The 27500-nt window shown below is 36.3% G+C and overlaps 1 protein-coding gene across 1 annotated transcript; it reads left to right on the top strand.

Moving 5' to 3' along the window:
• The first annotated feature begins 1132 nt into the window (after positions 1 to 1132).
• Positions 1133 to 25783, top strand: ITM2B (integral membrane protein 2B). The gene is made up of 6 exons (XM_059042277.2): positions 1133 to 1646; positions 20556 to 20684; positions 22162 to 22368; positions 23155 to 23265; positions 23789 to 23939; positions 25054 to 25783. Exons 1-6 carry the CDS (start codon positions 1530 to 1532, stop codon positions 25137 to 25139), a joined length of 801 nt encoding a protein of 266 aa, XP_058898260.1. The 5' UTR covers positions 1133 to 1529; the 3' UTR covers positions 25140 to 25783.
• The last annotated feature ends 1717 nt before the right edge of the window (positions 25784 to 27500 follow it).

The raw sequence follows: 27500 nt of genomic DNA, 5'->3' as shown, positions 1-27500 counted from the left end.
TAAGAAATCTCTGACATTATGCTAGTTCACAGAGTCAACCCCACAGAGTTGATCCCTGGACCAGGGAGGCCCAGGGAGTTTAAATAAGCTGCTGCAAGTCACATGGCTAGCTAGGATCAGGACTCACCAGGACTGGAACCCAACTCTTACTATTTTCAATTGAACATTTAACTCATTTTCACTCGAATTTCAGAATGCCTAAGCCGACTCCTGGTTTAGGCTGGGTTTCTACCTCAGTCCAGTATGACTCTTGGAAATATATAATCTGAAAGATTCTGAGATCTTGGGATGTTTTGCAGGGAATTGTGGTCTGATTCTATGGAGGGTCTAAGAGACCTAACCCCCTCCTTGAGCACGGCCAAATTCCCCAGAAACTCAGACTCAACCTACTTTCTTCATGCTTGACTCAGGGCAGAGCTGCCGCAGCTGAACCTTTCTAGAGTACACAGAGCCAAGTGGAAGAAGGGTTCAAGATCAACCATTTGTCCAAAGGGCCATCTGTTGACACAGTCATTAACCCAGTAACATTGCAGGCCATTAGCCTCTCTTGAATTAGGTGAAAGCGAAATCTCTTCAAAACATAATTTTGCTTTCCCCATAAATTTTTTCAAAATTTTGGACAAAGCCACTAAAGATTCATCATCGAATATGAATCACAAATCAGCCCCGTGTGCTTGTGGGTTTTGTCCAAGTCTACACGGGAGGGGAACATTCTGTTTTAGAAATGTGAGATGTATGAAATACAAATATGCCTAGAAACTTCCTCCCAACTGCTCTGGGACTAGGCAGGGCAGCCCTTGACCTTGCGATGGTGGGGGCGGGGGGAAGAAAGACAAGGCCAGTCTGAGCCAGGTAACGCCCTTGGGTGAGGTCCGATCACAATAAGTCAGATCACAAGGATAGAGAGCATTAAACATTTCTGTGCTCCACTGAGCCGGTTCCATAATAAAGTTAGAAAATGGAAGTGTGGAGGCCCCCAAATTCCACGGCCTTTAGGTTCTCGGTGCGGGCAGCTAGCAGGGAAGGGTCCGCCTGGCGCTGTCGTTGGTTAACCCATTATCCGCGACAGACCCGTAAAGTTCACCCGATTTTGCTACACACTGCAACATTGTGCACGGAGGTAAACTGGTTGGAAGCTAATTCAGAACTGCAAAATCCAGGCCCGCACGCAGGAGACCCCGTCCCTTCCCGGGTAGATCTCTCCTCCGACCCAGGGAGAGGGCAGGGTCTGACTCCGCTCGGATCTACACATCGGGACGGCCCGCAGGACCCCGCCCCGCCCTCCTCCGGCCCCGCCCCCTGCCCACCACCCCCGTCCGCCCTCCTCGGGCCCCGCCCCCGGGGGAAAGCGAACGGTCTCCGTTTTCGTCCAGGAGCTGCGAGGCTGCAGGGCTGGTGCCGCAGTATCCCCCGCCGTCGCCTCTTAGCCGTGCTCGGAGCCCGGCCGAGGAGGCTGCAGCCGCAGCCAGGAGCCCGCAGCCCGCGCCCCGAGCCCACCGCCACCCTCCGAGGGCGCCCCAGGCCGCGCCATGGTGAAGGTGACGTTCAACTCGGCTCTGGCCCAGAAGGAGGCCAAGAAGGGCGAGCCCAAGAGCAGCGAGGAGGCGCTCATCATCCCCCACAACGCGGTCGCCGTGGACTGCAAGGTCCGAGGGCCAGGGGGTCGGAGGAGTGGGCGCTGGGCCCGCGGGAGAGCAGCACGGGGCTGGTGCGGTCCTGCGCCCGAAGCGGCGCGGGGCGCGGGACAGAGTCCCCGAGAGGGCCGAGCTCTCTTTTTTCTCGGGCCGCTCATCTTGCTTGTCCGGCGCAGCTTCTTTGTAAGAAAGTGCGTGTGCAGAAAGCGGCGCCTGCCGCGGGATAGGGAGCTTGGGAGGCCTGCGGGGAGGAGGATTGGAGAACGGTGCCGAGTGCACCGTTCGTCGTTGGTGCAGTCCGGGAATGTGCGCGGGGCCAGGACTGGGTTCGGTTGGAGACCGGCGGCGGCAAGCAAAACAACAAAAACAACAGCGGAGTTTGGCACTTCCTCCCAGTATAATGTGCCTAAAATGGCTGACATCATTACAAGCCTACACCTCTGTCGCTTCCTAGTTTCGTTTCTAGGCTGAACAGCCTTTGCACTAAGTCCGGCTACTGTAAAAGCCTGTTAATTTTAAAAGCATTTTCTTCTTTACCTCCTCTTTTTCCACGGCCCTTCGGTATTGGCATATGAACTTCACCGTGGGGTCTGGGGAGGGAGAGGGGGGTGAGGGAGCGGGCCGGAGGAGAAAGCAAGGTGACGGTCTGCTCAGAGTAGGTTTTGGCTGTTGATTTTATAATTAAAACGACTATTCCCGGTAAAGATCGCTAATTACTATGTGGATGTCTGTGTAAAACTATTGACTTTTAAATGATACCAGTATCTTTACGAGAGTCCCTTACACTAAGTGAAACTAAACGTAACAAACTTGTCTTACGTACCTTGTAAAATTGTCCTTTATTTTACAAAATCCCCCTTTTAGCCCTAAGCAAAGAATCAGGAGAGGGACCCGTGATTGTGCTAAGTTTTAGTGATTTACAATAATTCTCATTTAAGGTATGATTGTAATTGTCTCAGAAGTTGAATAAAAAGGAAAGACTCACAGCCTCTTTCTACCAGATCTTCTTTAGGCTGCAAAATTTTAATCCTGTAGAAATTAATTGTAGAAGTTATTTATGTTGCGTAATTTTTATTTTTTTCGTTAGCATTTTTCAAGACCTGTTATAAGTAAACTTAGTTCTAACTTTAAAAAAACTAATAATTTGTGCAAGTATGAGTAATAATCGTTGTTTTTTATATGATCTAATGGAAATTACTACTACTGGAAAACACTGTAAAAAATGTTTGAAAATACAGCGTTAATCTGGATGTGCCTGTACTTATTTTTTTGGAAATGTTCTAGTTAAAAACACAAACGTCAGGGGTTGACTTTTAAATGACTGTCTTGCCTTGAAATAGGAAGTGGACTGATTCCCTAAAAGGAATTAGAGTTTTGGTATTGGTATTGTTTTCCTGAATCCATTGTAAACTGTCTTGGTCTTAAGAGAAAATGTTTGGAATCCACAGAGGATCATTCCAGCAGCAAATTATTATCTTAGCTCTATGTTTATCTGACATTCATTGTACCTAAAATAAGTTGATAGTCAAGTACTCAGTCTTACCAGACTGAAATACGTACATAGAGATTAGATAGATTTTAATCCTATTATTTGTCTTTTAAAAAATCCTATGAACAAATATAACTCCTCCTATTAAAAAAGAGAGAGGGAGAAAGGATTGGATGATGTCACTTCAGATGGCTTTTCCCTGTTCCTGTAGTGATTTGAAACTCAACAAAAATCAGAAATAATTTGCTGGGCAGCTTTAAATCTGACTTTTGGCATTTACTGTCATTTCTGAAATGGTGACCCTGTTTTCAGATTCTCAGAATTTCTCACAATTTCACCGTATTCAAATATGGTCATAGCAGCAGTAAAAAAAAGTAACCATTCATAGCTCTGTGCTATGTTTTCTGTTTCTATTTTCTCAGAGCCCCATAGCCAAAGAAAAATACTGGAAGAAAGCTGTGCCTGAGTCTTCCTTTGTAACCACATAGCAGTCATGGATGAATTGGCAGATACAAAATGACTAATTCTTTTTCTAGCTATAAGCTCAAAGACTTCTTAAGTGAGTGACAAAATACTGCTCTACATTAAAAGTAGAATCCTTATAATCAGTCACTTAACAGTAAATGAAAACCTTACTTAAATAACAGACATTTGTGGAAGGTCTCTTAGAGCTGGGTCAGTGATTCCGTAATGTTCTCTGGCTCCTTGGGGTGACTGTGCTGAGAAACTACTGAGTTTGACTCCCTGGATTCTGCACAGAATCAGCCTTCCTGTGTTTGCCTGGGGCATTTCCTTGCTTGGTTGGTGGAGAGGATCCAGTTTAGCTAGTTATGGGCCAGAACTCCTGAACAAGAATTTTGAGTATCTTTAACTCTCCTAGACCACGATATCCCGAAAACCATTGTTTCTCAAAATGTACTCTTAAGGATCACCTGATATCATCTGGGATTCTGGCTAAGAAATGCAGATTTCTTCAGACCTTATGCCATAAGAATTCTTACCACTCCAGTCAGCTGGTTTATATAACACGCATTCCCGTACTTTTACACTGCTCCTGTCTTTTGCTATTTCTTTAGCTCTTTTTTCACTGCCGGGTGAGGACCCTCTGGAAACAGCTCCATTGTCCCATTTTTCAATCTTGTCTTTTCAGTAGCTCTTAATCCCAACAGCCATGTCTATTGATTATATTACCTCAACTAGCTTGCTATTTATTATTCTTGCCCTACATTTTCCCCTATGTTTTGTGTAATAGAGGTGAATTTGAAATTATACGCATGTTTTATGTTTAGAGGCAGCAATTCATGAATGTTTGTGTTTCTACTTTGAACTTTGGAAAATTGTTATATATATGTAAATATCAAAGAAAATACTTAACGTCCTGAGTTGGAAGTCCCAGTTTTGTCATTACACAACTACTTGATCTTGGGCTTAAGTTTTTAGATTTCTTTATGTGTAAGATGACAGGGTAGGAGCAGATGGTCTGTAAAGGACTCTTCCAGTTTTAAAATTCTATGAAAATGCTAGAATTACATAATATATTTGGCAGGAATCAAATTGTTTTAACTGTGAAAAAAAATAACTACCTCCTCACTCTAACCAGACTGTTCCCTTTGTTCCTCCCCATGTTCAGCATGTTAACATTCCTTCCTCATATTAAGTAGCCATGGGTCACAGAGAAAGGAGGTAGATAGAGGTATTATGTAATAAGCTAAATTTTCATTTTGGGTTACCTCATTGTAGAACAGTAGTTGTCAATAACTCCTTCTGTTGTCATGCCTAAATATGAAATGCCTTTCCCGATCTCAGGCGTCGAAGAAGCTCAGGTTTGCTTCAGAGGTATCTGTTTAAGTTGTTTTGCTGATAAATAGTGTTGCCTCTTCTCTGCTGTGCATCGTAGTTGTAGTTGCAGACCTCCTTAAAAGGAAAAGTAAAATGCTCGTAGAGTGGAAAAGATGGGGCAGGATGGAAGCATAAGTGAAGGACTACTAACCCAGTTAAGTTCTGAGTTACCCGTCACAAAATGGCTACTTGGATCCTAATTCTTTACACTTTCTGGCGTTTCTGTTTGCATAAACAGGACTGGTACTTTTGCCTTTTGGTGGTGTTGGTGTTCATTGTATTTTCTGGTTTTGGGGAGGTAGAGGGGAGAAGGAACATAAAATAGGATGACATTTACTGAAATGTGTTGATGTTTACAGAAGGGATGGGGAGCTTGGTTCCCTTTAACAAAAGTGCATATGATTACCTAGTTGTGTAACTTAGTGTCTGTAAACATTGGCCAGCAAACACTTTACAGTCACTACATTTTAGTTCTTCATGGGGATATTGATATCTGAAGTGAGGGATTAGTGCCGGGAGACAAATTAATTGCCCCTGTGCCTACCAAGTGACTTGGCAGGACCTCCTGTGTACACACACGCCTCACGGGCGGCTGCAGCTGCAGAGGGTGGACAAAATTGCATGTCGTGCAGTTGGAGGTTACCTGCTTGGGGTCTTCCCAGTGTCATCTTAAACTTATTTTCTCCGGACTAGATAGAAGCAAGTATATTATCCTTGGCAAAATCATAAACCTGTAAGATGTTATGTAATATCAGTTCTGCCATATAAGAGGTTTAAGTGAATAGAAGTATCATTTTAATCAGAAATATCTCTTGAAACACATGGTACAGGCCTATTTAAATTGATTTAGAATTTAACTTTAGAAGTTTTCATTATGTATTGCTAAAGCTTGATGTAAGGTGGGACATTTTATTTATTTGTTCTCTCATACCATAACTTAAATATCTGGAGTGTCTACTTAAAAGTCATTTTCTTTTTTCCAAAAGGAAAATACTTTCTGAATTCACGGTATGTAACTAAAACTTCTTGGACTCCTTTGTATGTCATAGTGTCAGTAGAGGAAGAGCCAGAAAAATTTGTGTCTTTTCAAAATGACATCAGTGAATGCATCCTCTTAAACTTTTTGGTAAACTTGTCACTTTTTATTAGAGCTGAGACGAAAGGAGTTAAGGACTTTGCCATCAAAGGACTTTTCAGGCCATAACTGCTGCCTGTTAAAATAAAGGATTTGACAATGCTCAATTTCTGAATGTGGTGGTTTTTGTCAAAATGCTGTAGAAAGTAGCAGCACTGTAACTATGTTTTCAAGAAGCTTATGTGTAGAGTTATTTCCTTGGCTCTCTTATTTTCTTGCGCAGAGCTTAACAATGAAAGTTTTATAGGGTAGGCAACTGAAAGTTGAAAATTAGAAATTTTATTATAGATATGACACTAAGAACATCATTAAAAATCATTTAATTGTGATTATCCCTTTTAATCAGTATTTATGATACGTGTACTTAATAGCTTTAAAGAAATCTACAGTATAATCTTCTATTTTATGTGTTACCAACAATTGAACAAAATTGTTTTTAAACAATTGAAGGTTTTTTTGAGTTCTTTAATTGATTAGTGGAAAAGAAAGAACTTAATGAGGTATTTCTATAATTCTGCCATTTGGGGGAAAAGCAAGTAAGAATAACATAGACTTTTTATTCTTATGCAGAAGACTTTCAATCTTGAGTTTCAGAAATGAAAAAATTGCTATTTTTATGATAGAAGGATGTTCTAATTTTTCATTTAATATTTATCTTTTAATGTTAAGTTTCTAGCAGTAATTATATGACTTAAAGCTAAAATATATTTGTCAGAAGAGAAGTTAATGTTGAAATTAAATTTGCACAGTTTATAAATCCTAAACATTTTCAAGTTAAATATGTAGGGGTTTATTTGGGAGCTTGACACTAAGTATGACGTTAGGTATTTAATACTTTAAGATTTTGAAATATTTGCATAAGCCTTTTTTGGCATAGTTGAATTTCATACTTTAAAGAGTTTTATGTATTTGAATGTTTAACTTTTAATGCCAAAATTACTTTTCAAGACTTAAATGTTTTGCATAACGAGTTAAGAATAAAGTATAAACCTTAGATTGTTTTCTCTGCTTTAAATATGATTATGATGCTTAAACTTATTTAATATAAAAACCAAAAAGGTAAGTTGCATTGTTAAGTAAATCACTTACTGCAACGTCCAGAAGAAGAATCCTCTTTATGCTGGGAAAAATGACTTTAAGAGTTGGTCCACCGAGGTCTGCAATTTTTGTTTATTTTTTAAATTTTTATTTGTGTATTTATTTATTTAAAATTTTATTTATTTATTTTTGGCCAAGCCACGTGGCTTGCAGTATCTCAGTTCCCAGAGCAGGGACTGAACCTGGGCCACCACTGCAGTGAAAGCCCAGAATCCTAACCACTAGGCCACCAGCGAACTCCCTAGGTCTGCATTTCTTAAAATTTATTTTGTCAGCCAGTCTCTCTAGTATTTCTTTTCTGCTCTATATACCATGTCAGTTTTTAAAATTTTTTATTTTATAGCTTTCTCTTCAATCTGTTTTACCCTGCTTTCATATTAGTGCTAGGAAAAAATTTCCCAATCCCATTTAGGGCAGTGCTAGGCATGTTTAGCAGAGACGACGGCAAACTCAGTGCTCCTGGGCCCAAGCAAATGATACAGTGAAGCTGGACATTTTTTTCCCCCCGATATTAAACAACTTAGAATATTCTTCATTTTCATCAGAAAAAAAAAAAGGATCCAGTGTTGCTTGATCCTCCAGTTTTTAAAGGCAAGCTACAATCTGGGTTTTTATTTAAAACTTGACTTTTCAGTATATACAACTAATTCATACCAGAATTTCAGGCAGAAACACTGAAGACTGACATAGGCCACCATTTTACAGTCTCCTTTACAGTGGAGAGCAGGACTGTCAAATTATGGCCCAGGTGTCCAAACTGTGGCCTGCTGCCTGTTTTTGTATAACCCATGATCTAAGAATGATTTTTTTATATTTTTAAATGGTTGGGGGGAAATAATCAATTTCTCTCATTTGCCCTAGTTCCCTCACTCCAAAAAGGGGTATAGTTCAGGAAACCACACTGTCTGCTTATTGAGAAGTCAGACTACGCAGTTTGTGCTTTAGGATTTAGATCCTATCTCTACGACTTACTGTGTTAGTTTGGATAAATTATTCCAGCTCTCTGTTTCTCCATCAGTTAACTGGGAAATACGATAATCTGTAAAAAATTGATCACAATGCCTGGAACAGAGTAAGACTGAATAGATATTAGCTGCTATTATTACTACTACATCTTTTCTTTTTTTTTAACAATTCAAACTTTGTTTGGCACTACTACATCTTAAAGATTTCTAGAAGTAGACTTCAAGATAGAAGTAGAAAATTAATGAAGCATACATAGCATTCATTCATTTTGTATTGTTTTTTATAAACTAATACCTCAAACTTAACACTATTTTCACATAGTGTTAGATCCTACTCGCAAAAGTTAATATCGTTACCTGGATCTGATAACTTGGACAAGTCTGGAAACCTCCCAAGCCTCAGTTTCCTCATTTGTAAAATAGTATAGCGGTACCAGCCTTATAGTGTTCTTGTGATGGAATTAACTGTCCCTAGTTCATAGAAACTCAATTAAATGTTAGTACTTTTCCCCATCCTCGTCTTTTAAAAGTCCCACTTCCCACCCCTCCACATCATGCTTGTTTTGGAATATTCTTGTGTTACCATTACTGCTTATCCCTACCTCACATGTCAGTTACATAAGATTGTTGATAAATAACACCCTGTTTCCCCAAGGTATTCTGGTGAGGAGCTGTTCCTGCAACTTAAAAATCCTTAGCATTCAGTAGCTATGTCCATTTTTGAATAAAAGTATATTTCTCGTTATGTAATAGATGTTGATAGAATTTTATAAATCTAATTTCAGGTTTAATCAAAGTATTAATTTAGTTTTAAAATGCAAATACTGGTCCTGCCCTATCTCTGAGGAACCCAATTGTTTTTTGGAACCCACTTCTTAAATTAGTGGTTCTCAGACTTTTTGGTCACCAGACCCCTTTGTACTCTTAAAAATTGTTGAGGACCCCAAAGAGCTTTTGATTTTTGTAGGTTGTATCTACTGATATTTACTGTATTCAAAATTAAAACAATATTTACTGATTTAAAATAATAATAAACCTATAACATGTTAACATGAATCACATTTGTAAATAATAAAAATTTACAGATAACCAATACATTTTAAGAAGAGTAAGAGCAACACTGTTTTACATTTTTGCAATGTTCTTTACTGAATAGCTTAATAGAAGACAGCTTCTGCAGTCAGCCTGTTGTGCTATATCACACATTTAACTTCTGGAAGACTCCACTGTACACTGCCCAGAGAATGAGAATGGAGGAGAAAAGTGTCTTATTTTTATTATGAAAATAGTTTTGACATTGTGGATCCCCTGAAAGGGTGTCCCTGGAGCACATTTGGAGAACTTCTACTCTAAGTACTTGCTGTTTCATGGTTTTTGTTTTCATTTGTGTTTTTTGCAATTTTAGATGTTACCTACTGGCTTCCTAATATGCAAAGTGAATATTTAGCCTTTTCTATATATTTACATGGTATATACATAATCTGTTCTCCTAGTAGTAGTTATAGTAACGTCTGGTTAAATTGATAGTCCATGGTTTTATTATAATTGACACGAAACTTACACAAAGTAGCAATGCAGTATAACTACTAGTTAATGTAGTTACACTGCATTATATTGGAGTAAGTAGTGTAACTTATTCTACTTCCTTTCTTATACAAAACCATTTTTATTTCCTCTGAATTTGATAATTGACTTCTTGGGTCAAGGGGGAGGATTGCTTACTTTTCTATGTATTGCTAATTCATCCTGATACTCTCTGACAGCAGTATAATTGCCTTTTGTATCTACAAACTTATCAGATAACTTACCGAGTTCCACATTTTTCTTGGTGATATTTCATTTGTCATTCTTCAGTCTTTCCACCCAGACTAGTTGTATTCTAGGTGTGTTGCTACACAGATGTCCTGAGAGTAATTATTATCCTGGAATTGCTCTGCCTTTGCCTCCATCCTAAGTTGGATCTTATGTTTTATAAATCCAAGAAAAAGCATCTGAGCTCAATTATTTTTTTAAACTTTACTTGTCTGAGAGTCTTTACTCTGTCTTCACATTTAATTGATAATTTATCTGGGCATAAAATTCTAGGTTAGCATAATTTTCTTTCAGCATTTTGATGGCATTGCTCCATTATCTTCTAGTCTGATGACATTCTGATTCCTGGTTCTTTGAATATGACCAGTTTTGGTTTTTTTGTTTTTCCTCTAGGAGCTTGAGATTTTTTTCCTTATGCTTTCAGCTTTCAAAATTGTTATGGACATACTTTGTTTTCTGTCATTTCCATTTTCTGGCTTAAGGTTTATATATTTATCCCTTTACTATCTGTTGAGTTTTCAGGAGGAGGTAAAGGTAACCATTTAACTGAAAATCAATAATAGAACTTTCAACTCAGCTGTCTTCATAGCTTTAAGATTTATTAGAATATTTTCTTTAACATTAAAATGGGCTTAATAATAATAATAGATAATAATGGAAACTATGTGCATTTTTATTAACACCAGTTTAAGGTCAGACAGGATGACCTGAAAAATGGCATCTTCTTGTCTCCCTTTTTAATGTTCCAAAATTGTCTTCTTCATGACTAATTTTAGAGACAACTCACTCACTACCAACTTCATGGTTTTTGCTTTGTGGCTTTATTCCTCTAACTTAGTTAGGTTCATTTTTGTAACAATATCTTGCCTTTTTCATTGATTTTGAAATGCTTATATGCTAGTGTGCCTGAGTTATTTTTCTTTATTGTTTTTCCTTCATGTGCATATGGTTTTAATACTTTTTGTTACTATCCTTTGTAATGTGATGAATAATAGAGAAAAATTCTATTAACTTTGTCAACATGTTAATAATACTAACACTACTGTTGTAATGGTTAACACATAGTGCTTACTATGAGTGTGGCTCAATTTAAGTAAACCTATTACGATAGGAAAAATCTGTAGAAACTCAGGCTAGGCTATGTTGTTTCTGGTTGGATATGAGTGTTATCCAGTTGTAACATGGTATCACTTCACTTATTACCACAGTTAATTTGCCTAACCTATTATTTAGGTAGGTCATTGACCTAGTAGCTCCATGATTTTCCTTCCCTAAGGTGCACATGGAGTCAGATGATATTCAGGCCTTATTTGGTGATACCGCACAAATAATTTTATTTAACTTCTCTGGGCCTCATTATATTTATCTGTAAAATGATGTATTGGATTAAATGAGCTTTCATGGCTCTTTCATACAGGAGCTTTTCTTTCTGAGAAGTACACTGATCACATATTCAGAGGCACCTACTACTGCATGGCCAGACCATATACTAGGGATTTAAAATTCACTAAACACCTCAACCTTCAGGAGGCCCCTGGTGTAACTCAGAGAGACCAACCATGTAAACCAAACTAATCACAACCTACTTAAACATCTGTGTCTGTTTTCACAAGAAAACAACCCCCTGGATCCAAGGGTGAGGAGAGTGGTAGAATAAGGGAGCAAGATCAAATGACTATTGAGTGTTTATTGTACATGCATTTGGTGCTAGGCATAGGTTTAAAGAAGCACTTTTTACATGTTCGCTGTAGAGACAAATATCTCTGATCTCAAGAACTGGAATTATTTTTGCTAATAGTCATTTTGTATAACTTTCAAATTTCTAAACTTGGATGGGAGATGTAACTTTCCACATTTGAATTACCTTATGTTTTTAGAAGAATATACTTGGAATTTTCTCTGCAGAAGTTCTGCATTTTACATGGAAGGACTCATTTGAATACAAATGTATACTTGTCTCGTTGAATGACATTAAAATCCAAGATTTATACAAAAATGAGTCCAGAACAGGTTTGCTTTTTTTCCCCCTCTAATCTTGACACATAATTTTATGATGAATTATAGAGTAGAGCATTCCTATCATACTTAAAATTTTTAGGAAGACAGTTGATATTCTTATTAGGAACAATATGAACTCATGATTCAGCCAGTGGCAGAAGAAATCTATCTTGACCAATTTATCCCTAGTAAAGGCTGTTATTAACAGTAAATATCATTTGTATATAATGCTGTTGTTTAATCTCACCAATATGAATTGGAAAACCTGATGAAATTTCATAAAGTATTATCATTAGTACACTTCTCTTCAGTGTAGATTGAATAAACACTGTATTTAAATGATGGTCATCTTTTAAAATATTAATAAGTAGGAAAAAGAATAGAAGACTTTTAAGGTATTCCTATATTAATATTCTGCTATGTATCAGATACTCTGCTTGTCCCTGATGATGTAAAAAGTGATTAAGTTACAATCCAGCACTAAAAGCATTTACAGCCTGATTTTTTTTTTATAGTTCTGGCCTATTTTTTTTTTAAACCTACGCATGTGCTAATTTTATATAATGCCAATAATTTGGTTCAGATTCCATATTCCTCACAGTAGTTAAACTGTTATGCAGTGGCTTTAAAATTTTAATTTTTTATTCCTGTTTTGCTGCTTGTGTATCGTAGGATTTGTTAACAAAAAAGGACATTAATGAGAAATTGGTTTTGTAGACATTGTAATTTTATTTATTTTAATTTTTAAAAATATTTATTTTATTTATTTATTTTTTGGCTGCATTGGGTCTTGGTTGCGGCATGCGTGATCTTTCGTTGTGGTGCATGGGCTGCAGAGCGCACAGGCTCTACAGTTGTGGCGTGGGCTTAGTTGTCCCCTGGCGTGTGGGATCTTAGTTCCCTGACCAGGGATCGAACTGGCGTCCCCTGCATTGCAAAACGGATTCTTAACCATTAGACCACCAGGGAAGTCCTGACATTGTAATTTTAGATTAGTTTCTCTTTTTAAAAATCTCTCCCTATTCCAAGTGTAAAATAACGCAGTAACGTTAATATCTATATAATGCCAATCACTTGGAAAGCTGTTCCCTTTTTGCATTTCAGACATAAGATTTCTCATGTGGACTTTCTCACCATAGTTGAGATAGTATCAGTCTTACCTGAAAAGTCAAATGAGAAAATAAAATTCAGATTACTGATTTAAATGAGCAAGAGAAAATGCAAACAAATGTTTGGTGTCTTTATAGATTTTTAGCTTCTTAGCCATAGATTTTTATGTTTTACATATAGCAGAATATATTTGGTAATGAATTAATGCTATTAATGGTGAACAGGTTGCTGGATCATGTCTTTTTGTTGCTTTTTTCCATGCTGGGAAAAGAAAACTAATGTAGAAGCCAGCTGAATAGGACACGTACCAGCGGTAAATGGATGGCACTGGTATCCTACATGATGGTAATCAGTTGGAGCGATTGCCTGTGTAAGTTCTGTGGTTCAAAGAGTGTAGTTAAGAAAACATTTTGGAAATTTTTTTAAGTAGATCTTAAATGATGACCAAGGTTTTTATTTTTGAATTCTTATTGGAATAGGAAGTCATTTTCTTTTCCTCTCCAGCAATGCCTTTTTTAATTGGTCTTTTCAGTATTTTGCTGTAGATTACTTTTTTGTTTGTTTGTTTTTTTAAGGGTGAACATATTTTAAGAGTTTGTAAGCAATTTTAATTAATTTAATTTAATGAGTATATTTTAACAAGTTAAATTTATTTCTGTGCATCAATAAAGTATTATGAAAGGAAAAAGGAAGGAATATTAAAAAATGAAAGGTGTAGATTACTTTTTATTGGCTTTACTCCAAGAAGAGACCTGTTTCAGCTTACCTTTCCCAGCTAAGTCAGATGGTGGTGGGGATAATACTAATAGCTATCACTTATTTAGCACTTACTATTTACTGTGTGCCAAGCAGTGATCTAAATACTTCAGTTGTATTTCCTCATTTAATCCCCACACTAACCCTATGAGATCGGTGCTATTATTAATCCATTAATGATGAGGTGATTGAGACAGAGAAGTTAAAATACCACTTGTCTGTCTGTTTCCCATCCTCCAAAATTTTGACATTTCTTGTCTGCTATCAGTCTTTTCATCCTTATCTTTCTTAAAAGTTTATATCTTTTTCATCTTCTTCAGTATCATTTAATGGGCTTTTAGGAAAAAACACTCTCCTTGCTCCTCATAAGTTAGGAAAGGAGAGGAATTTGAATATACTGGAGTATTAGTTACATACTGAAATTTTCAGCCTTTCTAGCCTTATACTGTTCTGTTAATTTTGACAAATACATGCATTTGTGTTATCACTGCAGTCAAGATGCAGAATATTTTCCTCATCCCCAAATGTCCTATAATATCACTTGGTAGTCAATCCTGAGTCTCACACCTGTCCCAGTTTTCTGTTCCTATAGTTTACCTTTAGCCAGAACCTTATACAGATGGTGTTATACCGTGAGTAGTTTCTGTCATTCTCATTGTTTCTGTCTGTCCGGAGAACTGAGTGTTGTCTGGAACATCTTTTATTCCCGTAGCTCTTGGACTGTGGTTTTTCTGAGCTTGTCCAATCCCAGCTTCTCTCTGTCACCATTTTTGGTTTGCTTAGGCCATCCATGCCTGGATGTGTTCTTTGCAAAAGAATACCTGTTCTGTCACTTAAAGGATTCAGCTGCTTTATTCACCATATTAATCCAGTCTCTAAAACCCAGAACTCAAAATCCTTCTATATGGAGAAGTAGTTTAAAATTAGGTTCTGAGAAGGAAGCATACCCAGTCATAGCTGGAAATGAAGATCAAGGTTCAAAACCAAGCAACACTGTAGAAAAGTAGTTGGTATGTTTGGCCTTCACTAGGAAGAAAGATGATGAGGGAGGAGTTGAGGAAACTAGAACATTGATGAGAAATCTGTGAAAATTTGAATTATTATATATATATTTAATGTTGGCAGCTAATTCTGTATTTTGTAAAACAGTGTACAGGCCAAACAACACATCCATGAGCAGCTGGCCTGTGCATCCCCTATTTATTGATATTACTGAATGTGTTTTTAAAAGCACATATTTCTAAATAAATCTATTTCTGAAGGTTCAGTAGCTTATGCTACTCTGAGTTGAGTAAATTGTATTGGTTCTTTTCTGTATTTCTGTTTTTAAATATAAAGTGTTTTATGCCATCTCTTTTTTTCTTTTCCTTTTTTGTAATACAATTTTTAACCCTAAGAGATATTTTCTTCTTTAGTATTCTGGTTCCTAAAGTGGTGTTGTTGCATTTGCTCTAATAATGCAAAATAGTATGTCTGGGAGCTCTGAAAAAGTGTCTCTTCATTCGTTATACAAAGAAGGCTCGCATAGAGATGCCAGAGGACGTGAAGTGTGAGTTGTTAGTATGGGCACAGAATAAAAATTATATGAAAACCCTTGCATTTTGTCTGAGTTAAGTTTATAATTGAAGCACATTTACTGAAGCCTCTTAGGGAACTGATTGAGGTGACCTAATTCTTGACTAATTGAAGTACCAGAACAGAATTTACTCCTCATTTTGCTTAAGATATAATTGGTTAAGTAATTTTATTATCATATGATAAGATTTATTTGAACCAGAAATTAGTACAGTGCAAGAGTGAGAATGCTTTTGAAGCTGCTTCTTTCTATACCTTCTCTTGAGGGGTGATTATAGGCCAGTGTGTGCTTTAGCGTCTTCATTTATAAACTGGGGTAAAAACTTGAGGTTTTAGGAAGATTAATGAGGTGATAATTGTACAGCACCTGTGGGAGTTCTTTTACCTTATCAGCATCATTTAAGGTGCACCAGTTTTATTGCAGTACAAGGGGAGGAAATGTCTATGACTTGTTTTAAATGAGGCCAAGTAAAGTTATATGTCCCAGTGAAGTTGCTCTTGTTCATGAGTGGTTTTCCTTTTTCTTATGCTTTTTATGATTTTTGTTGTTAATTATGAAATAATCCAAGCATATAAAAACAAAGAATTTGTAGTACCATTTATATGTTTTTTTTCCTTTTATGTTTTTTAAGTCTTCAATATATGGTGGGTTTTTTTTTTTTTTTTTTTTGCTTTAGCATTATGTTTCTGAGATTAATCTCAAAATTAACAGTGCTAGTTGGTTTCATTTAGACTTTAATTATATGAAACTATAATACTTTATTCTTTACTTGTGGACGTTAGGTTATTTCCAATTTTTTTTCTTAATGACCATTCTGCAGTAATCATTATTGAGCCTCTTTTTGTGTACAAAAGTGTTTATCTAGGGTTACGTTATTAGGAATGGAATTACTGGGTCATAAGATATATGTATCTTTAATTGTATTAGGTACTGCCAAATTGTTATTCAAAACATTTGTACCAGCTCCTGTCTACTATGTGAAAGTCCTCAATTCCCATTGTTCCACACTTTCTCCAGCACTTGGTGTTGTTAGACTTTCTTTTATTGCCTGGTATATAGGAACTCAGTTGGTATTTTTTTCTCTCATTCCCCATATTAAAATAAAATCTACATGCAGTAAAATGCACCTATTTTATGTGTATGGTTTGATTGAATTTATCGTCATTGTATAAAGTCATGTATCCACCACCATAATGAAGATATGAAACATTTCCATCACCCTAAAAAATTTCCTCATACTTCTTCCATCTTCCTTTCACCGTGACAGCCACTAAGCTGTTTTTTTGTCTTTATAGTTGTTCCTTTTCATAGGTAGTCTTCTGTGTTGGAGTTCTTTTCACTATACTGTTTTTGAGATTCAGTATGAATATACCACACTTTATTTATCCATTCATCAGTTAGTGGATAGTTGTGTTGTTTCTGGAGTGGGGCTATTATGAATAATGATGCTAGGACTATTTATGTGTAAATCTTTGACTCAGTTGATTTTTAATTACTGATCTTCAGCAATTTTTGCTGAACTCTTAATTAGTTTGAATAATGTGACTTTTCTCAGATTTTCTACATAGACAGTTATATCATTTAACATAATCACAGCTTTATATTCTTTTTTCTAATCTTTTAATCAGTTCATGTTCTATCATTTGTGTACTACCTAGGATCTCTAGTACAATGTTGAATGAAAACAAAGAATCAGTTTTAGTGGGCATTCTCATATTCCTGACTTGAAAGGGTATGGTTTAATTCTGAAGTTTCACCATTAAATATGAAGTTTGCTGTAGATTTTTGATCATTAGCCTTTTTCATGTTAAAGAATTTCACCTCTTCTGGTTTGCAAAGAGATTTTATTATGAATGGGAGTTACAATTTATCAAATGCATTTTCTACATATTTTGAGATGGTCATGTGGGGTTTTTCTTAAATCTTAACATGTGGCTTTTTTCCCTAAGTATACTCTTTCAAGTTTTAATGTTTAATTATTTAAATTGCATTTTTAAATCACTTAGGTTAACAACATTTCTATCTTGAATATACTTTAACCTTCTCTGTGACTCAGACTGTAACAAGGAGCGTCATTTATTTGTCATGCATACTGTTAATTTTGACTGTGAATTGCTTAAGATTTCAACCATGTCTTAATCACATTTGAATTTCCCACAGGATCTAGCACAGTACATTGCAAATAACAGGCCCTTAACGTTGAACTGGGCTGCGTGCTTAGGGCTACTATTCTTTGCTAAAGAGCCACAGTCTCCTGTGCATCATAAATTCTTATGTTGCCCCCACCTTTCATTGTCACAATGGCTGCTGATGTGTAACTTCGGGGTCATTAATAAAATAAATAACCAAGCTTTAAAAAATTTTTTCTACATTCTACTCCCTCATCAAATATTAGTTGAGTGCCAACTAAATGCCACGGTTGGCTTGGTGCTACCATACTAACCTTATAGAAATTTAGAGAAAAAAAGAGACTAGACAGACTTTAAAGACCTGATACCTCTTTTATGAAATAGATGATTTTGGTGCATGGACTTTGGGCCTGTAATTTGGAGATTCAGACTCTTATTTCCTGATTCTTAAGCCATGTTTCACGTGGTTGAGGTGCCGAACAAATGACCTGTGAGTACAGGTCATTTTTATAAGTTATATTATGAGTTAGATTCTCTTGCAAAATTAGAAATTTCTGTTTTATTGTCATGGTCCTGAGATGTGATTTTTGAATGAACATGAGAATTTAGACTCCATAGCATGTTACACAAAGTCCCTTTGTGACCTGCCCCAGTAACCTCTCCATCCTCGCCCCTGTACCCCTCCGTCACCACCATACTGGGCACTCCATCCGTACCACATGTGACCCGTGGAGATGTCATGCATTCTGGCCCCATGATTTTATTCATTCTTTGCCCTACACATAATGCCCTTTCACTCTGTCTTCTGCATGGGTAATAAGTATTCGTCCTTCATTCTTCTCCAGTATTTTCTCCCCTGGGAAGTCTTCGCCCAATCAGCCCTTCTTCTGTGCTTTCTACATTCTCCTGTTAGAGCCTATGGCATATTTATGTTTTTTGTATATTTGTTTTCCAGGCTGATGTGAGTGATCTCTTTCTCGGCAGAGGCTACATGCCCAGTCCTAGCACAGCTCTTGGCACATAGTAGACGTTTATAATTTATTCTTGAAAATATTGTTTGTTGACCTGCTAAAAATGGTAGAGCAAAAGGCCTGGACACTGTTAATCAGTTTAACCTTCGGGGCTGCGTATTCTTTTCCGAGTGTCTGGGCATGCTCTTTGGCTATCCCTTTAAGTGCTGCTTGTGAAGAGAGCCTGCCAAACAGGGGCGTGTTGTACACACATTTGACTGTCTCAGCAGCTGATACCAAATGTTTAAAAATGACTATTTCCATCTGTCATTCTCATCTCCCCACCCTGCCTCCACCCTAAAATTAATTATGCTAGGAACTGTTTCTCATCTCAGACAAGGGCTCAAGCAAAACACTACATGTACTTCATCGTTCGGGTTTCATAATACCTTATGACTCCTGTGGAATTCTTGTAATTTTCTGTTCACAGATGGGTATCTTGTATGGCTTGATAAATTCCTCTAGATTTATTCTCAGTACACACTACTTCCTTGCAGTGTAGTTGTTGTCTTGAGTGTACATACCATACATTGACAGGTATGCCTAGCGAGCGAAGTGCAATGCTCGCACAGTGTTTGAGCCAATCCTTAGATTGAATGGCATTTTTTTCTACAGTGTTAAATTCTGTGTTTAAACCTCAACCAACCCAAGCGCCTTAAATTGTTCTTGGTTGGCTGGGACATCTGGGCTTGGGCTTTTCCCCGGTAGTATCAAGTTAAAATTCCTTATCTTAGAATTGAAAGCATAACCTTAGCTTTCATTCTTTCCTCACTGAATTCTTGCTTCAACCGTATCCAGCATTGTTCATACAGGTTTTCTTCCTAACTTTTAAGTTATATCCTATTTATCTATGGAGGTGTAGGTCAAGTCTACTTTCTCCCTTAATCCGTCCCATATTGAGTTTTCCAAGTAAAGGACAGAGTTATATACTTGAAGGGCTGTACACACATACTACTTACTAGATCATCTTTTATTATTTGGTTTCAAGTCAATTGGAGCCTTTCTTTTGCTGTCTGTACTATTTCTTGAGCCACTGGTTATATAACACCAGCAGCTAATCTCATTTGTTTGTCAGCTCTTTGCACATGAATATGGGCACAAATAAGAAATTAGCTATAACTCTGAAGCAACAGTAGAGGGCCTGAGTTAGAAGGGCAAGGAGTGTATCTGACTGAATATCCTGACCCTAGATGATGTTCCAGTGCTAAATTATTTCCTTGAGGGGGGTCAAAATCAGAATTCTAACAATTGTGTGCTAGTTGTATGTCTCTTGACTCAATAAGTTTTTCTCACTAAATCTTTTCTCAGTTTTCTACTGCTTCTACTGATATCTTAAAAATGAAGAACTTTGTTAAACTGGGATTCTTTAGGGTAGAGCAGTGGAATTACAGGATTATTTTAAATACATTTGTCCTACTTTTTTGAGATTCTAATTGTTTGAAGAATCTGTTTAATATTATTTGGTCTGTTCCCAGTTTTCCTGTAAATTTTTCTTGTGTTTGGTTAGGAATGGCTTTGTACCTCGTATGAAATACTAATTACCTGCAGCAGGCTAACACATAATTTTATAAATAATCTCATATACCCTGACATTGTAATACACAAGACTCAGCACCATAATTTTGCATGACAAAGTTGTATTGTAGCCTCTTCTGAATTTTTAAATATTAGAAGATATTTTAATCACTAAAAGTTAGGCACAGAAAATAGAAATTGTGGAGTATGTAATTTATTGCTCTAGAGATATGGGTGGCAGGTGGGGTATTGAAAGTTAGGAAAAAGAACTCTCCTAAAAGACTGGTGTCTCAGCTCAGGAGGCATTGGGCTGGGTCCTGGTACCACCACTTAATCATTCCTGGGTGGATTTTCATTAGAGACCTGACTCCTTTGGTCTTTATATCTTTGTTTATAAAATGATAATTATTAAGGTTTCTTTCAGGCTTGACATTTCTGTGATTCTGACTGGAGATAAGATATTGATCATCAGTCTTTTTCATATTTTAGGACACAGATGAAGTGGTACCAGTTGGCCAAAGAAGAGCCTGGTGTTGGTGCATGTGCTTTGGACTAGCATTTATGCTTGCAGGTGTCATTCTAGGAGGAGCATACCTGTACAAATATTTTGCACTTCAAGTAAGTGGGAAAATGCTAGGGACATTTTTGTCTTTCCTTCACATGTATTAGAAAATAGGCCCAAACCTTTTCTCAGCCTGTGCTTTTTTGTCTGTGGCCTTTAGTCAGAGTGGTGGTCCTATTTTAGAGTTATGTTAAAAAATCTCTGAGCGTAAGTCTGCTGAACCTGTTAGACGGTCACTAAAAGCAGAATAACATTGTTTTGCTGACTAAAGGGTATGGATTGCTGAATGATTTTTCAAAATTGACTGACCCTCAATTTTCCTACCATAAGTAATAGCTAAGTTGTAGTATTTTCAATTGCCAGTCGAATAGCTACACCAGCATCAAATGTCATATTGATAAACTATAATTTGATAGACATTTTGGGCTTCCCCACAATAGCCTTTTGCTCCTGGGCCCAGAGTATAGTGGTTCCACTTCTCTCTGCCTCTTCCCCAGTCATTGGTTTCGCTTAAGAATGTTATTTCAGCAATAATGATGAAGTAATTTAGGATAAAAGTTGTTTATAATTTATTACAGAATAGTAATCCCAGTGGATTAAGACATTTTGTTCTTCTGATTACAATGATTATGATTTATGATCTCTGTTTTATGATATATTTCTCTGACAGTAATTCAGTATGTTTACTTCTTTTAACATACCAGAGTTTGGAGAAACTTGACAAATACATTTTTTATTTAGAAAATGAAATATTCTACAGAGGATGTGTAAATTTTGTGCTCATTTTCTATATTTTTTGAGATAATGGCATGTTGATAGATATTAGTGAAATACTAGTCATCTTTCTAATGAGTTTTTTACAAGAAATGTATTTTTATATAAAAGAAATCATTTGCGATTCCACTGTCCAGAGATACTTGTTGACCTAACATTTTTGTTACATGCTCCTAATCTTTATTATATATGCATACTTTAAAAAATCTTTATAATGATTTGCTATAATCTGATATTTTCCACTTAATAGTGATATATTTTAAGGCAAAATCAGAACTACTTGTACGCCTGTGGAAATTTCAGAAAAACTATCCCTCTTTTGTCTAATGAGAGAAAAATCATGTAATAAGTGAATCACATCAAAAAGTTTTAGAAGTATGTTCTTTCAGAAAAACATTACTGGTTTCTGAATATATTCTTTTATAAAAATAAGGCTTACAGGTAGAAATGGGCCTGTGTGTTTCTTCACATTTACTTGTCACCAGATGGATAATTGCTTTTGTATTCTGTTTTTGTCGAACACAAAAAGTAAAGGAGAAATCAGCTGCTTTTCTCCTTCTGAAACCGGTTTTTTACAGTACTTTAAAACCTGATCTTAAAGAATGTGTTAACGCTGTAATTAAACTGTCTGACTTGTCATCTAAAAGTAAGAGTTTGCAAGCAAATGCTATGTAGGTAAAGGTGGCAGCTTAAGTAATACTTACATTTAAAAACCCGTCTTCCACTGAATTGCTGAAGTAGTGTTTAAACTCTCTGTAGCCAGATGACGTCTACTACTGTGGAATAAAGTACATCAAAGATGATGTCATCTTAAATGAGCCTTCTGCAGATGCCCCAGCTGCCCGCTACCAGACCATTGAGGAAAATATTAAGATCTTTGAGGAAGACGAGGTCGAATTCATCAGCGTGCCTGTCCCCGAGTTTGCAGATAGTGACCCTGCCAACATTGTGCATGATTTTAACAAGGTGAGCCAGGTGGCCTGAACTGTCAAAAGAACGCACGCTCCTTAATGCATGATTTTGTAGTTTCATTTTCAGTATTTGCTAATTTATTCTATTTATGGTTTACTTTTTTAAAAAATGGCCTTGGGTTTCTTCTGCCCTGCAAGGTAAACTTCAACATTTGATGGGCTTTCTGTCTGAAGCAGACCCTCAGTGAACCTACCTTTCTTCCCCTTGCCTTGTCTGTCTTAATACACACCATATGCTGTTCTTCCTTTGCTGCTAAATTGCTTTTAGAAATCTAAACCTTTACATGGTATAGTTTAACTCGTTTTAATCCTCAAAACCATCCTATGAGATAGTCTTTCTCAATCAGGTTTCTCATCTGAACCGCAAGAACACAAAATCATTTAATTGACTTAGTTCTCTATGGATGGTAGTAACTAGTTAGTACTATTCTAGATGCATAGGAGAGAAGTTAATTTTCATATACAATAGATGGATGCCTTGGAGGGCATTAGGGTTTATAAGTGAGGGGACTGGGGACTAAGTCTCTTAATCAAGTGATAGTTTATTTGAGTTAATTTTAATAGTTTGTTGTTATCTGATAAGAACTGTATTTACTAGTAGCAAAATATCCTCTCCCGTTACTATTTCCATTCCTACCCCACCAAATTCTTGATTTGTTGAAATGCAGGTGATTTACACATTCTAATAGTACAAGTTATTCTTAAAAATCCAGTTGCTGCCTGTCTGTATATTGGTAATATTTGTACATTAATCTAATGAAAATATATCTTTTTCTCCCAGAAACTCACAGCCTACTTAGATCTTAACCTGGATAAATGCTACGTGATTCCTCTGAACACTTCCATTGTTATGCCACCCAGGAACCTATTGGAGTTACTTATTAACATAAAGGTATAAAACTTTCAAATACTTCTTATTTTTGATGCTGTTACAGCATTTTGGAATTCCTTGTTGAGAAATTAGCCCTATAGGAGCCCATCTTACTGACAGTATGGCTAATAAGCATTTTACAACGAGGAACCTAAGACTCGTGGTTTCAGGTTTTTTCCTTGTCTCTTTTCTTTTAGTCTTCTTTTAGTCTTTTAGTCTTCTTTTCTTTTTTACTTTATATGTTGAAATTAAAATGTAATTTCTAAAATTATATTTAAGTTTTTCTAAAGGGCCAGAGAATAAATCGTAGGCTTTTAAAAAATAAGATCTGTGTTGCAGCTAATCAGTTTTGATGCCATAGACAATATGTAAATAAATGGGTACAACTATATTCCAATAAAACTTTATTTATAGAAACAGATGGTGGGTAGTAGTTTTCCAATCTCTGTTCTATGCTATAATCTCTAAGAATTTTGTGTGTTTTCCTTGTCTGTTCAATGTATGTTTTGAGATATCTGTGTAATATATTCTTTTCCAAATGTAGGCTGGGACATACTTGCCTCAGTCATATCTGATTCATGAACACATGGTCATCACTGATCGCATTGAAAACATTGATCACCTGGGTTTCTATATTTATCGACTGTGCCATGACAAGGAAACTTACAAACTGCAACGCCGAGAAACCATTAAAGGTAATACTTTCTAATGTTAAAATGTTGGCGAAAAAGTTTGTTTCGCTTCATTGTGTTAAATTAGATTTAGATGTAAGCTAGTCATTGTTACCAATACACTTGCCGTGAGTGAGAAAATAAAACTATATTGTACATTGTATAGTATTTCTAGATTTCTGAAGAATCATCTTAATTCTAAATCTACTCTTTTCAGATAGAATAGGTGAATGTGAAATGTCATTTCCTTGAGGTGCTCTTACCTCACTTTGCATATGGCCACCCAGTCCACCTTTCCATCCTACCCCTTTGGTTGAGCTGTACTGTGCAAGGGTTCTGCTTATCCAGAGGGTCTCTAAAGTAGCTCTTCATTTGTGTGCTCAGGGATCTAGGTTCTAAGCACAGTTTGCCTTTTGGATCACATTAAAGATAACCACAGTCAGGTTAGTTCGAAAGGAATTTGGCTGAAGAATTAAGAGCATTGACACAACTAATGTAGCTTTGCCAAATCACTTAACCTTTGTTTTCTCACGTGATAACATTATCTCACCATTTTTTTTCAAGATCGTTGTAAAAATAAAATGAAAGTACACGTGACAGAGCTTTAGAAAGGAGTGCCATGCAGATACACTGTGGTGTGATTTCTTTGAAATTGTGGCACCTAGTTAAAGTGCATTCCTGGCTTTTTGTTAGCACTTTTGATAGTACTGTTCTCCCACATTGGGCTGGTGAGTCACCTGAAGCCTGCTGCTTGATTTCTTTCGTTTTACAATGATCTTATGGTTCATAGTTTTTTTTTAAGTCATAATTTTACATATAATACAATTCACCCTTTTTAGTGTGTAGTTCTGAGTTTCAGCAAATCACCGCCACAGTCAAGATATAGAACATTTCCACTACCTTCAAGGTCATAAATTTATATGTATGGCATTATTATTGTTATTAGCATCTGTTAAGATACTTAGTTTAGAAAAGAGAGGGAAATTATTTTCTGCAGTATTAAAAAAAAATCAAACTATAGAAGTTAATGGAATATAGAGTAAAATATTTTTATATGTCTAAATAATAACTGTGAGAATTAACATGAATATTTATTACTGAAGAATCAGAAGTTTAAAAAATTTTCCCTTCCAAACAGGTATTCAGAAACGCGAAGTCAGCAATTGTGCTATGATTCGGCATTTTGAAAACAAATTTGCTGTGGAAACTTTAATTTGTTCTTGAACAGTCAAGAAAAACATTATGGAGAAAAATTTAATACCACAGCATAACCCCACCCTTTGTATTTTGTGCAGTGATTGTTTTTTAAAATCTTCTTTCATGTAAGTAGAACACAGGGCTTACTGTTTTTCATCTCATTAACTCAATTAAAACCATTATCTTTAAAAAATCTTTTTTTCTTTCCAAGTGTGGTGTCTTTCATCTTGAATTAGTAGTTGTATGAAGTCATAGGTAATAGTACATTTCACCGTAGATCTTAGGAAGAGTTTAAATTTCATTAATTCATTTATCCAGATTTTAATGTTTTAATTATGCATTTTCAAGAGGAGGGGTTATCTAATAATCATATATATGCATACGTAAAAATGGACCACAGTGACTTATTTGTAGTTGTTGCCCTGCTACTTAGTTTGTTAGAGCATTTGAGCACACATTTTAATTTTCCTCTAATTAAAATGTGTAGTATTTTCAGTGTCATATTTAACTATTTAGAGTATGATTTCCACCTTGATGTTTTAATATCCTAGGCATCTGGTATAATAATATTTTAGAAAATGTTTGGAATTTAAGAAATAACTTGTATTACTAATTTGTATAATCTATACCTGTGCAATGGAATATAAATATCACAAAGTTGTTTGACTAAAGGACTGTGTGTTGTTTTTCCCACATAATAAAACCAAAGAGTAATTTGGTTCTTCATATCTTGAGATAATCCATGTTAAAGAAGAAACTATTTCTTAAAAATCCAGTTCTCTATATACGGTGGGTAAAGTCAAAGTTTTTTAAAAAAATAAAATCTTTTAAAGTAACTACATTCTTTATGGATGCTATTAAAGTAACATCTAAGACTCAACCTTGAAACCTTGAAACCTTTAAACATTTAAACCTTGAAACCTTTAAACATTTTAGAGTAAAGCTTTTGTATTTAATGGAAGGGCTGTCATTAAATCTGAACTTTCCAAGGAACATAAAGTGCTTTCTTGAGAATGTCTTCTCACAAATGGAGCATTTTGAGTTATAGTGGTGATTCTTATATTTCTCAGGTGGCTTCCTATCTGAAATAATTTAGAATCCACCCCTATTTTAAATATCTAAGAGTAATTTCACTGTAAATTCCTGAGACAAATTCCAGTTCTGAATTTAAGAAGTCAGCATTTTTAAAGCATCACAAACCCATAAAGGATTTAGTCTAGGAACCAGTTCTGGTCTCACAAGAATAGTATTTGATTCCTGGCTCTTGGTTTCTTTTCAGTAATACTGTAAAAGCTTTAGGCTGGCTAGTCAGGTATTCAGAGATTGGGGATCTGTTTTAGAAGAGAATATATTCTAATAAAATGAGAATTGCTTTTCCTTACCTTCAGGGCTCTGAAATTTCATCATTTTTATGGGCTATGAACATTTAGGAGCACATTATTCATTCCTTCAGCAGATACTTACTGAGCATCCTTTATATGCCCGGGACATGGCGTGAAGCGCTGAAGGTATACCTGTGAAGAAGAAAGACAACTGCTGCCTTAGTGGAAACTCACAGTCTAGTGAAAGGGACTGATGAATAACCAACTAATTACAATACAGTTGTGATTGGTACTGTAATGGGGAAGAATGGGTCCAGGAGCTTTGGGAGCCTTTATGAGGAACAGTGAGATTTTTGGAATGTGAAGTGCATGGGACCAGGTAATAGAGGACCTTTTATGCCATCTTGAGGACTTCCTTCAATAGATCATGGACTGCTATTGAAGGTTTATATTTTGGAAGGTTGTGTTTTAGTTTCTGTTTTCCTATGGATAATAGTAATGCTCTATTCGTTAGGACAGATGAACTGCTGTAACAATCCTAACATCTCAGTGACTTCAAACAGTAGATTTTGTCTGTTTTCATCATTACTTCAACATGGCAAGAAGTCTCCCAGGGACTCACACTTGCTCATCTTGTAACAATGCCAGCTTTGAATCCTCAAACTTGCCCTGGAAGGGGAGGAGCTAGAGTGGTAAATCCTGCAGGGGTTTATAGGCAGGCCTGAAAGGCACACATCACTTTTCCCCATTTCCATTGGCCAGAAGCTTCTCAGCCATATGACCCCAGGCCATATGGGAGATGGGGAAATGTAGTCATTGGGTGTGTCCAGGAGGAGAACCAAAATGATCTGCTGAACACAAAACATTGTCTTTACCACAAATGGACAATTCGAATGAATGAAAAAACTCACGAGGAAATAAAGATCATCCATAATTCCATCACCCAGAAATAATCATAAGAAATTGAGTGTGTTTTAAAAACTGTATTATCTTACTACAATAGCAGCATACTCTTGACAGATTTGGAAAATACATAGAAACACACAGGGAAAATAGAAATTATTTC

This window comes from Kogia breviceps, chromosome 16 (assembly GCF_026419965.1).
Source record: "Kogia breviceps isolate mKogBre1 chromosome 16, mKogBre1 haplotype 1, whole genome shotgun sequence".
In the NCBI taxonomy this organism is placed as follows: domain Eukaryota; kingdom Metazoa; phylum Chordata; class Mammalia; order Artiodactyla; family Physeteridae; genus Kogia; species Kogia breviceps.
Note: the sequence above shows the minus strand (reverse complement) of the source record. Positions and strands in the feature narration are given on the sequence as shown.